Genomic DNA, 12671 nt, shown 5'->3' with positions numbered 1-12671 from the left:
TATATATATATATATATATATATATATATATATATATATATATATATATATACATACACTTTTAGACTTGATATTCTTTCTTCAAACAAAAGCAATAATATTATACATCTCATACTTGAGTAAGACTTTATATTCTTTCTTCAAACTCATGCAATAATATTATGCATCTCAATTTAGAAAAAAAATACTATGTGAACATATGTATCCAAAAAGAAAAAATATCATATTCTTCACTTACAGCCAGACCATTACACTCCATAAACATATCACTGAAAGATATTTGTCAATATTCCTGACATTTGACATTCGAAATTGAAAAAAAAAATACAAACATAAACCAAAAGTTTCATAAACAAAGACACTAATCCAACCAAAAAGACATGAAAAGATCAATTCAACAAACACAATAAAGTATATGGCACTAAAACTTCTTCTCCACATCAATCTTGCAATCCAAATGTATGTTGAGTCGTTGTCACCTCAATATTGCTTTCATCGTTAGTGTTGATATCATCCTCATCTTAAAAACACAATAAACCATACTTAGGTACAGATGCAACAAAACAGTGACATGAGTATATCATAAATATGAACAAATAAAAATTAATAAAATACAAAGTATTATTACCATTCATATCTTCAGAAAATCCATGCAACCAGCTTCGAGTACAAATTAACATTTGAATGTGTTCTGGAAGAGTAGAACTTCTGTATTTGGTAAGAACACGTCCACCGATACTAAAAGAAGACTCAGATGCTACGGTCGTGATAGGTATGCTAAGCACATCACGTGCCATTATGGAGAGTATCGGAAACTTTTTCTCATTTAACTTCCAATAAAGAAGTACATCAAAATTTTCAGAGTGTTCTTCATCGAGCTCCATTAATTCATCGTCAAAGTATATATCTAGTTCACTTTTGCCAGGGACAAATCTACTCTCAATTGAGTTCCATGTTTTAAAATCCTGCGAGATATATATAACAATCAATATATGGAATAATTTAGAAATATCATGAGTGTGAAAATTTAGTAGTCAAATCTCCTAGAGAGGAAACAATCATGTCTAATTCACACATGTATTTTGGCATGCAGATGAAAAACACATTTATTTGTGCAGCAGAAATCCAACATCAAGATAATCCAACAAGCAAATGTAAACAAACTAACAATTCTACATCCAAATGATACCTATTGAACTCTAAACTAGATTAACATGTATACTACTTTTATTATTATATCTAAGATTAACATACTAGTAGTTAGCTGATGAAATATGCAATCCAATTTGGTACTAATGAAATAAGCAATCAATTAGACAATTGTTTGCTTCTTCCACACAGCAGTATAGTTTAGACAAATTGAAGCTTCTCCAACTTAAGATCAAATATCCAAAACTTATATTCTAGTAATTAAACAAATCTCTTATGATTTGTTTTAGGTCCTTTTCAAAGGGATATCTAGTTTCATGTACATTTCCTATCTTCAGAGAACTTGTTTTATATGAGAAAACAATTCTTAACATCTTTCTTACACTACAGTCACTTCACAATTCCTCATGAATATTGAATAAAACAATTACTAACCAAACCATACAGACAGTGAAACACTAGAACTAGAAGGATTACATAGAACTAGTGCATTTCTATGCAATCCAAATCAATACAAGCACAAATGCAGAGTGATCATAACATGGATTCATTCTAGGTGAATAATACTTACAATACTAATTCATTCTAGGTGAATAATCTTGAGCAATACTTGAGCATAAATGCATAGTTTACATAACATGGATCAACACAAACATAATTACTTCACAGCTTTTACTTTAGCAACATATAGAACATGTAGTAATAGTAGCACAAGAGGAGTTAGAAGAAAACTTACACTTATAATCTTTGATTTTTTAGCTTTATTCCCCTCTCGTAACTTTGCCAATGAGTTGAACTCGAAAGATGATTGAGAAAGAGAAACGCTTTGATTAGTTGAACAACTCACATATTCTTCATAAAGCCCTTTGAACTTATCCATCACCTTCTCAAGTTTCTCTTTAGATGTTGACGCATCAAGTGTACTATAGCAAAACTTCAAAAACTTCTCCTTCAAGCGGGGATCAAGAATTGCTCCAAATGCTAGCACGACACTATAATTTTTCCAATATTTTTCAAATTTAACTTTCATCTTATCAGACATATCCTTTATCACCTTATCAGTACTTTTTTGATGTTTTTCTAAAATGCATTGTACTTTCCACACTTGCATGAAATACAGGTTTGCTGTTGGATAAGTTGAACCAGAAATCAAATTTGTGATATCGTAAAACGGTTCTAAGAACTCACAAATTCTTTCTCCCCTTTCCCATTCCTCCTCAGATGGACAGTATCTATAGCTTCTATCTGCCACCTTATAAAACTCAAAAGCTTTTCTATATTGTAAGGCACTTTCGAGCATCAAATAAGTGCTATTCCATCTAGTAGATACATCATATCTTAAACCACCGCCAACATTTATCCCTGCATCCTCGACACAATCTTTAAACTTAAGCATCCTTCCATCAGATCCTTTAATATACTTGACACTCTCTCTAATTTTATGGAGGGCTTCACTAGCAATTTTTAAACCCTCTTGGACAATTAAGTTGAGTACATGAGCCGAACACCGGATATGAAAAAATTCACCATTACACATCAAATTGCCCTGCACTCGAAGATGAGTTTTCAAATGGTCTTGCATGTTGTCATTGGCAGAGGCATTATCCAAAGTAATAGTAAATATTTTCTTATCTATTCCCCATTGTTTTAAGCAATCAAATAAAGTAGCTTCCAATGCAATACCCGTGTGGGGAGGCTTCATTCGAAGAAAGTTAAGAAGACAACTAACTAACTTCCAATTTTCATCAACAAAGTGGGCAGTCAAACAGATATAACCTTCACTAGTAGATGCTGTCCAAACATCCGATGTTAGACAAATTTTATTTGGAATCCTACCCATGATTTCCTTAAGCTTGATCCTTTCTTTATCATATATCTTTTTAATATCAGACACCGTGGTATTCCTAGAGACCATTTCAACACATGGATTCAAATATTTCACCCAAACTCGAATTTTTTCATACTCGACAAAGCTAAAAGGAAGATCACGTGCAATAATGGCTTCTCCAAGTAATTCACGATGTGTGTTTTGGTTGATTGGGGTTAGGCTTGACGATTCCTCTAGACTAAGAAGGCTCATCTGAAAACTTTTACAAATAAACACATGACGACTTAGATGTGAAGTTCCATAACTTTGACCGGACTTGGGGTTTTTTCCGATGGCAAAATCAGTACTACAAAAATTGCATGCAGCTCTTTCCACTCCATCTTTTCCTTTACCGATTTTAGTGAAAATAATCCAAAGTGTTGACAATGCTTCCTTACGAGTTTCATCTTGACCTTGTGCATACTCACTCATATCCATTGACTCCATACTATAACAATAAGAACGTGTGTTATCATAAAATTTTTGTCATGGTTCCAACATGTATCTACTCAAAAAAATTTGTAAAGAATTGCACTCAACAATAACCATTAAAACATCACATTGAGATGGAAAAAAAAGTAAAAGGACAGGACATATACCTTTGAGAATGTGGAGAGCACCCCAAGGACACTACGATGAAGGACAGAAGGTTTCTGAAGCACTTCCAGTGCTTTTTTTGCTTCTCCTTGCTGAATCAAGAATGAACAAAAACAGAAAGGACAACAAAAGAGAAGCAGTCGTAGTCAGATAGTATATTCCAATAAAGTAACATAGATCTAGAAACGAAAGTCTTTAGTAAGCACATAAGACAAAAGTGGAACTAGAGCACCTGAATGTAATGGTGAACTACAATCTCATACTGCCCTTTTAAGCTAGCAAAATAAACCATTTCTTCAACCCTTCCATAACTAACAAAAATGGCAAAACAGAATTATATATAGATTAAATGACAGGGATATAAACCATGGAGTAAATTGGAATACCGTTCTTCTTTTATTAATATGAAAAGCAATTAAATAAAATAAAAAGTTATTGAATGATAAGGTTTATAAGTTCTACCAACAGCTAAATAACATTTGACAGCATATATAAATTGATGAAGTACCACAGATCGTGGTCCCTTAATCTTCCTTAAAAGCATATCTTTGATCTTTCCTACATCTATTTGTCAAATTGAGTAGTAAATGAAATAAACTAGTGGCTGAGATTATTTTATATACAAGCATCCAAGATTGTGTAAATAAAATTGAAGAAAATGGGAATGCACAAAAAATTAAAGGCAGGCACATCAAGTGTCGACTACTACCTTTCTAAAAGTTTCATTGTAGTTGTAGCCTATGCTTTAACTATAATTATAATCATTGAACAAATTTCATCAAGTTTCATGGAACTTCAGGTACTGAGCCTAGAGCTGTCAACTAAGCCCAATAATTAAAAGCCCTCATTATTTGGCCTTATTAAAGCCCCAATATATCAAGCCCTTAGTTATTGATGTTAGAACAAGATTTGTTCTGATCAATATTCTTAGTTTTGATGATAACAAGGATATGAATTTTGTGTGAGATAATGTGGTACTCTAATACATTGCAATTTCCCTCTCAGGAAATATATAAAGAGTATGCACAAATCAGCGCTCAGAAGCTTTGTCTCAGAAGGTTCAGCATGCAACATCAGAATATGGTCTGGCAAGACATCAGAAGATGGTCAAGACAGAATCAGAACATGGGTCTATGGAAGCATCAGAAGAACTTGAGATCAGAAGCAGAAGCACTGAAGTTCTCATGGTATCACGCTCAGAAGAACTTCAAGGTCAGACGACAAGAAGATGCTTTGCACCAAGCTGTTTGACTCTGATGATTTTCAAACGTTGTATTCTCAAACATCAGATCAGAAGAAAGTACAAGTGGCAGGCTACGCTGACTGACAAAAGGAACGTTGGAAGCTATTAAAGGCAACGTCAGTAGACACAGCGTGAACAAGGCTCGAGGTAGTTGACAAAAGCGTGAAACATTAAATGCAATGTTGTACGGAATACGCAAAGCATTAAATGTATCCAACGGTCGTCTTCTCAAGCGCCTATAAATATGAAGTTCTGATGAGAAGCAAGGTTGAGGATTTGCTAACAATTAACTTGCTGAAACGCTGTTCAAACTCAAAGCTCAGAAACTTCATCTTCATCAAAGCTCACTACATTGCTGTTGTAATATATTAGTGAGATTAAGCTTAAACGTTAAGAGAAATATCACTGTTGTGATTATAGCTTTTTAGAAGCATTTGTAATACTCTTAGAATTGATTACATTAATTTGTAAGTAACTAGAGTGATCAAGTGTTGATTAGAATACTCTAGGAAGTCTTAGCTTGTGTCTAAGCAGTTGTATTTAGAGTGATCACGTGGTGGTCAGGATACTCTAAGAAAGTCTTAGCTTGTGTCTAAGCATTTGTTCCTGGAGTGATCAGGTTGTGATCAGGATACTCTAGAAGACTTAGTCGCAGACTAAGTGGAAAACCATTGTAATCTGTTGCGATTAGTGGATTAAATCCTCAGGTGAGGTAAATCACTCCGTGGGGGTGGACTGGAGTAGTTTAGTTAACAACGAACCAGGATAAAAATAACTGTGCAATTTATTTTTATCGTTCAAGTTTTTAGACTACACTTATTCAAACCCCCCCTTTCTAAGTGTTTTTCTATCCTTCAATTGGCATCAGAGCGCCGGTTCTAAGGTGCAAGCACTTAACCGTGTTTAGAAAAGATTCAGGAAGAGAAAAACGCTTCAGTAAAAGATGGCTGGTGAAGTTCATACAAATCCAACTGCATCTACATCTGGCTCTGCTGAGCAATACAACGGTAACAATGGTTATACTAGACCACCAGTATTTGATGGTGAAAACTTTGAATACTGGAAAGATAAACTGGAAAGTTACTTTCTTGGTCTAGATGCTAATCTATGGGATCTTCTGTTGGATGGTTACAAACATCCTGTTAAAGCTACTGGTGTAAGGCTCACGAGAAGCGAAATGAATGATGATCAAAAGAAAGATTTCAAGAATCATCACAAATGCAGGACTGTTTTGCTGAATGCTATCTCTCATGCTGAGTATGAGAAGATATCTAACAGGGAAACGGCCCATGACATATATGAGTCCTTGAAAATGACTCATGAAGGAAATGCTCAAGTCAAGGAGACCAAAGCTCTTGCACTAATCCAGAAGTATGAAGCCTTCAAGATGGAGGATGATGAAGACATTGAAAAGATGTTTTCAAGATTTCAAACTCTGACTGCTGGATTGAGAGTTCTCGACAAAGGCTACACCAAGGCTGATCATGTAAAGAAGATCATCAGAAGTTTGCCCAGAAGATGGGGCCCAATGGTGACTGCATTCAAGATTGCGAAGAATCTGAATGAAGTTTCTTTGGAAGAGCTGATCAGTGCCCTGAGGAGTCATGAGATTGAACTTGACGCTAATGAACCTCAGAAGAAAGGTAAGTCTATTGCTTTAAAATCTAATGTTAAAAAATGCACTAACGCTTTTCAGGCTAGAGAAGAAGATCCTGAAGAATCAGAATCTGAAGAAGAATATGAACTGTCCATGATCTCCAGAAGGGTAAACCAACTCTGGAAGAGCAAGCAAAGGAAGTTCAGAGGCTTCAGAAGTACAAAGAGATTTGAACATGGAGAATCTTCTGGTGACAGAAGATCTGACAAGAAGAAGGCTGTCTGCTATGAGTGCAATGAGCCTGGACATTACAAGAACAAGTGTCCGAAACTTCAGAAGGAGAATCCCAAGAAGAAGTTTCATAAGAAGAAAGGTCTTATGGCAACATGGGATGATTCTGAATCAGAATCAGGATCAGACTCTGAAGGAGAGCAGACAAACTTTGCGTTGATGGCGACAGAAGATGATGGATCAGAATCTACATCAGAATCAGATTCAGAAGAGGTATTTTCTGAACTATCTAGAGAAGAGTTAGTTTCCAGTCTAACAGAGCTACTTGAATTAAAAGCTCATCTTAGTATTAAATACAAAAAGCTGAAAAAGCAATTTGAATTTGAAACTAAGAAGCTTGAGTTGGAAAATTCTGAATTAAAAGAAAAAGTTTTAAAATTATCCAATAATGTTGGATCTCCTTCTGATTCAGAAAAATCCACTCCCAGTCTGAATCATATTCTGAAAGAATATGATTTAAGTTTCAGGAAGTTCTTATCTAGAAGTATTGGCAGAAGTCAGCTAGCTTCTATGATATATGTTATGTCTAGGAACAAGAGAGTTTGCATTGGTTATGAGGGTGAAATCCCATACAAGCTTGAATCTGTGGATGATATGAAAATATCATACAAGCCTCTGTATAACCAATTTAAATTTGGCCACTCCCATGATATTAAGCACACATCACATGCACAAAGTTTTCACATAACACACACCAAGAAGCATGTGACACATCCTAAGAAATATCTTGCTGACAAACCTAAAGAATATCATGCTGTTCCTCCTGTTAAATATTTTGCTAAACCCAAGTTCAATCAGAACTTGAGGAGAACTAACAAGAAAGGACCCAAGAAATTGTGGGTACCTAAGGAGAAGATAATTTCTGTTGCAGATATCCTTGGCGGCAAAGAGGACAGAAAGCAAAATGTCATGGTACCTGGACTCTGGGTGCTCGCGACACATGACGGGAAGAAGGTCTACATTCCAAGACCTGGTGCTTAAACCAGGTGGAGAAGTCAAGTTTGGAGGAGATCAGAAGGGCAAAATCATTGGCTCTGGAACCATAAGTCTTGGTAACTCTCCTTCCATAACTAATGTACTTCTTGTAGAAGGATTAACGCATAACTTATTGTCCATAAGTCAATTAAGTGACAATGGTTATGATATAATCTTCAATCAAAAGTCTTGCAAGGCTGTAAGTCAGAAGGATGGCTCAATCCTATTTACAGGCAAGAGGAAGAACAACATTTATAAGATTGATCTTTCTAATCTTGAGAAGCATAAGGTGACTTGTCTTATGTCTGTTTCTGAAGAGCAATGGGTCTGGCACAGAAGATTAGGACATGCTAGTTTGAGAAAGATTTCTCAGATTAACAAACTAAATCTGGTCAGAGGACTCCCAAATCTGAAATACAAATCAGATGCTCTTTGTGAAGCATGTCAGAAGGGCAAGTTCTCCAGACCTGCATTCAAGTCTAAGAATGTTGTTTCTACCTCAAGGCCGTTAGAACTCTTGCACATTGATCTGTTTGGCCCAGTCAAAACAGCATCTGTCAGAGGGAAGAAATATGGATTAGTCATCGTTGATTATTATAGCCGCTGGACGTGGGTAAAGTTCTTGAAACACAAGGATGAGTCTCATTCAGTGTTCTTTGAATTCTGCACTCAGATTCAATCTGAGAAAGAGTGTAAAATCATAAAGGTCAGAAGTGATCATGGTGGCGAATTTGAGAACAGATTCTTTGAGGAGTTCTTCAAAGAAAATGGTATTGCCCATGATTTCTCTTGCCCCAGAACTCCACAGCAAAATGGACTTGTAGAGCGAAAGAATAGGACTCTACAAGAAATGGCCAGAACCATGATCAATGAAACCAATATGGCTAAGCATTTCTGGGCAGAAGCAATTAACACTGCATGCTATATTCAGAATAGAATCTCTATCAGACCTATTCTAAATAAGACTCCTTATGAATTGTGGAAGAACAGAAAGCCCAACATTTCATATTTCCATCCTTTTGGATGTGTATGTTTTATTCTGAATACTAAAGATCATCTTGGTAAGTTTGATTCCAAAGCACAAAAATGTTTCCTTCTTGGATATTCTGAACGCTCTAAAGGCTACAGAGTATACAATACTGAAACATTGATTGTAGAAGAATCAATCAATATCAGGTTTGATGATAAGCATGGTTTTGAAAAACCAAAGCAGTTTGAGAATTTTGCAGATTTTGATATTGATATATCAGAAGCAGTAGAACCAAGAAGCAAAGCTGCAGAAGATGGCCGTCTCAGAAGCAATGGATCAGAAGATCAAGTTGCTGCATCTTTAGAGAATCTGAGAATCTCTGAAGAACCAACAGTCAGAAGATCACCTAGACTTGCATCAGCTCATTCAGAAGATGTGATCCTTGGGAAGAAAGATGATCCTATATAAACAAGATCATTCCTTAAGAATGACAATCAGAAGCAGTGATCAGAATCAGAAGGCATAAAGTCTATTCATATTTTACAGCTGTCATCTATTATCTGATGGTGAACACGTGTCTGTACGGTTAGTACAAAGCGTGCAGTTGAAAAGACGCCGACCTAGGTAACTGTGTTAAATCATTTCATTTAGTGTGTTCTCTCTCCTAATGTCATTTCTCATTAAATGCATAATGATTTCTTTTTTTAAATCTTTTAAATAACCCGCTTCATCTTCATTCCCTCTTTTTCTCTCTTTCTCTCTCTTTTGTGCATCCCCTTCGTTGCATTTCTTTTCAAACCCTAGTTTTTGATTTGATCTCAAAGCATAATCATCATGAACTCATCTTCTTGTTCATCAAATTCAAAAGAAAGGCTCACTTCTACACAGATCCTTTTACGCAAATATGAGTATGCTCCATTGAAAACATGCTTAATACCCACGAAAGAACTGGAAGTTCTATGTGAATCTGCTGTGGACATCAACAACCTAAAAGCAAATGGCTTTAAGTGTGATGCAAGAATCTTTGAGCAAGGATGGTCTAAATATCTTGATAGATTGGTTGGTCCAATTTATCCTGAACTTGTGAAGGATTTCTGGGTACATGCAACGGTTACCCCAACTGCCATCATTTCATTCGTGCTAGGGCATGAAGTGGTTATCATTGAAAAGCTCATCAGGAAGCTGTACAATCTGAATGATGAAGAAGGTTGGTCTGGTTTTCGACATGCATCAGTTGATTGGTCTAAAGTTGAACAACAAATCTCTCAGACTTTTGGAACTGACTCTAATAACACAGGCACCTTAAGGCCGTTTTATAAAGTATGGGCTGAGATTATTCTGGGTTCTCTTCACCATAGAAAGAGGATGCTCTCCTCCTCCTACATCAGTCCGGATCACAAGTACACTCTTTTCTGCATTGGCAAAAAGACTGAGATCAACATCTTTCATATTCTGTTTGAGAATCTGAAGACTTCTATCTTTGAGTCAAGAGAAGACGAAAGGGCGAAGTACCCTCATATTCCAAGAACGACTATTCCTTTTGGAAGAATGATTTCAGACATTCTGATTGAAAGCAAAGTGCTGGACTCCATCAGAAAACTCAATGCGTCCCATTTTCTTGGAGTAGTTCAAGGTCCCATTTTCAATGGTGTGGATTTGTTCAGACTGGAACTCATTCAAAATGTACCTTCTGTGTGCACAAGCTTTCCTGACATTCTGTCAAGAAGAGTTGCTGTTGAAGGTTTTGCCTCTTTGTTTCAAAAAGAACTGCATCAGGTTGTCAAGCTTTACCTGGAAGAGTGTGTTAGGAAGCAATCAGATATTGATCCTGCTTGGATCCGTGGCAGAGTACTTCCGTCCAAGGCTGATCTTCTGAAGAAGGATCAGAAGGAACTAAAGGCTAGGCTAAAAAGAAAAGCCCAAGAAGATGAGGCTAAGAAAGCCAAGAAGTTGAGAGTCACCTATGATCCTGACAAGGTGGACTCTGAAGAACGAAGAGATAAAAGGATTAGAGATTCCTTTCGCAGAACCAGATCTTCTTCTTCTTCTGTACAAATGTCCAGGCAGGTTTTTACTCCACCTCCTTCTGTCCCTAAACCATCTTTCCAATCACCTCCATCAGAACCAAAAGTAAACTTCACCTTACCAAATTCTTCTCCATCATCCTTCTCCTCTCCCATTCTAAACCCCACACCTTTAAGTATTCTTCCCCCAACTCCTTCTGATAAATCTCTCTCACCAATTCCCTTTACAAATACTCCATCCTCTTCTCAACCAATCCTTTCTGATATTCCATCCTCATCAATCATTCTTTCAGATATCCCTTCTTCCTCATCCACCGCACCTCCACCTTCTATATCCCATCCCTTACCTACTAGAAATTCCAAACCCTACTGTCTTCTCTACCCTGACTACAAATTCACCTTCAATCCGCCTGAACCTGAACCCTATACCTACCTGGAACTTTTCAGACATGAGGTGATTAGCAGTCTAGACCTTCTGAAGGATGCATTTCTAAATGGTCTGGATGATGTTTCTACAAGAAATCTCTGGAGAAGATTTCGCAAGGATTTTCAAGTAGAAGCAATGGGAGTACAGAAAAGACTAGTGGCTGCTGCCCCTGGTTACCCTGGTTACCTTCTAGAGGGTGATAATGGTATATACTACCATCCTCTCAGAAATTGTGTTGCTGCTGAGGAGAAGCAGTTTGTGGATGAATTGGAAGTAGCAAGATTGGCTGCTGCATTGGAAGCCAACCCTTGCAGGGAGATTGTGGTCTGGATACCTCAATATCCAGTTCTGCTCGGGGATATCAAGACCTTATTTGACTTTCTGAGGGAAAACCCTTCTAAGAAAGACCCAAGCTTGGTCATTCCAGAAGTTGTTGACCCACCAGAAGTTGAAGGTCCTTTTGCTCCCAGGAATCTTGCTGCCATTCTTCAGGCACTTGAGAATGGAGATTCGGAGATTCCAGCTGCAGATTATGGAGATGCTTCTATGTAAGAAGCAGATGTAGAAGATCATGTTGATGAAACAATTCCTGTTGAGGAAAATCCTGTAAATGATCTGACTATGGAAGCCGCAGACCAGAATGCCATCCCTGTGGATAGAAGCTGTGAAGCTTCTTCTGATGAACCTTCCCGTCTTGCAAGGACTCTGGAAGTTCTTCAGAAGAACCAGGAAGAGCAAAGCTCAGTCAATGCTGAGTTTAGAGCTTTCATAGAGAAGCAGAATGAGCACAACAATGGGGTTCAAGAGATGCTGGCCAAGATCTTGTCAAGGCTAGGGTCGTCTTAGATTGAGTCTTTGTTGTTTTGTTTTTGTTTTTGCTGCATCTGTTTTGTGCATCTTGTCTTCCTTCTCTTTGTGTACTTCTGTACTTGTCTGGTTGAACTTCAATGAAAATCATCCTTTTTCTTCCGTGTGTTTCTTTTTGTTTTTCTCTGAATCTTTTATGTTTTTGATGATATGACAAAAAGGGGGAGAAATATGTGATAAATGATTTGATTTAATCAGTTGATTTACTAACAGAACTTGCAAAGTTCTATGTTTTTAAGTTGTGTTGTTGCAGGAATCAAAGATTCAAGATCAACATAAGTAGCAACAAAATGAATCAAGCTCTTGGATTCTTGAAGCAAGCTGAGTGCTAGGAAGCTTCAGAATCAGAAGCAAGAAGGAAGAATGATCAGAAATTCTGATAATAGAATATGATCCAAATCATTGTCTATTTGCTCTGATACATTGTCTATTGGATCTGATATATTCTATATGGCTTATATGGCTCTGATACATATTTTGTGTTCTGATACACATTTTATGTTCTAACTCATTCATGCTGACTTTTGTCATTTAGTTTTGTTCTGTAACATTTCAGGATGTAGAGATGCTCTGATGATGCTCTGGTACATTCAACAATGTTCTGATACAATCTAGCATGAAGTGATGTAAGAAGAAATTCAAAGATCTGAAGCTATCCGAGGGA

At 36.8% G+C, this 12671-nt stretch overlaps 1 protein-coding gene across 1 annotated transcript in view; it reads right to left on the bottom strand.

Annotated features, from left to right (window-relative positions):
• Window positions 1-440: 440 nt before the first annotated feature.
• The window catches only part of LOC131659419 (zinc finger BED domain-containing protein RICESLEEPER 2-like), a 30273-nt gene continuing 18042 nt past the window's right edge, over window positions 441-12671 (bottom strand). The window contains exons 4-8 of the mRNA XM_058928610.1: window positions 3846-3924; window positions 3605-3705; window positions 1886-3464; window positions 629-965; window positions 441-520 (exon numbers count right to left, since the gene is read on the bottom strand). Of these exons, the coding sequence (XP_058784593.1) occupies window positions 441-520; window positions 629-965; window positions 1886-3464; window positions 3605-3705; window positions 3846-3924 (2176 nt within the window). The remainder of the gene's footprint in view (window positions 521-628; window positions 966-1885; window positions 3465-3604; window positions 3706-3845; window positions 3925-12671) is intronic.

The sequence above is a fragment of the Vicia villosa genome, linkage group LG3, assembly GCF_029867415.1.
Source record: "Vicia villosa cultivar HV-30 ecotype Madison, WI linkage group LG3, Vvil1.0, whole genome shotgun sequence".
In the NCBI taxonomy this organism is placed as follows: domain Eukaryota; kingdom Viridiplantae; phylum Streptophyta; class Magnoliopsida; order Fabales; family Fabaceae; genus Vicia; species Vicia villosa.
This window is presented reverse-complemented; position numbering and strand designations above follow the sequence as displayed.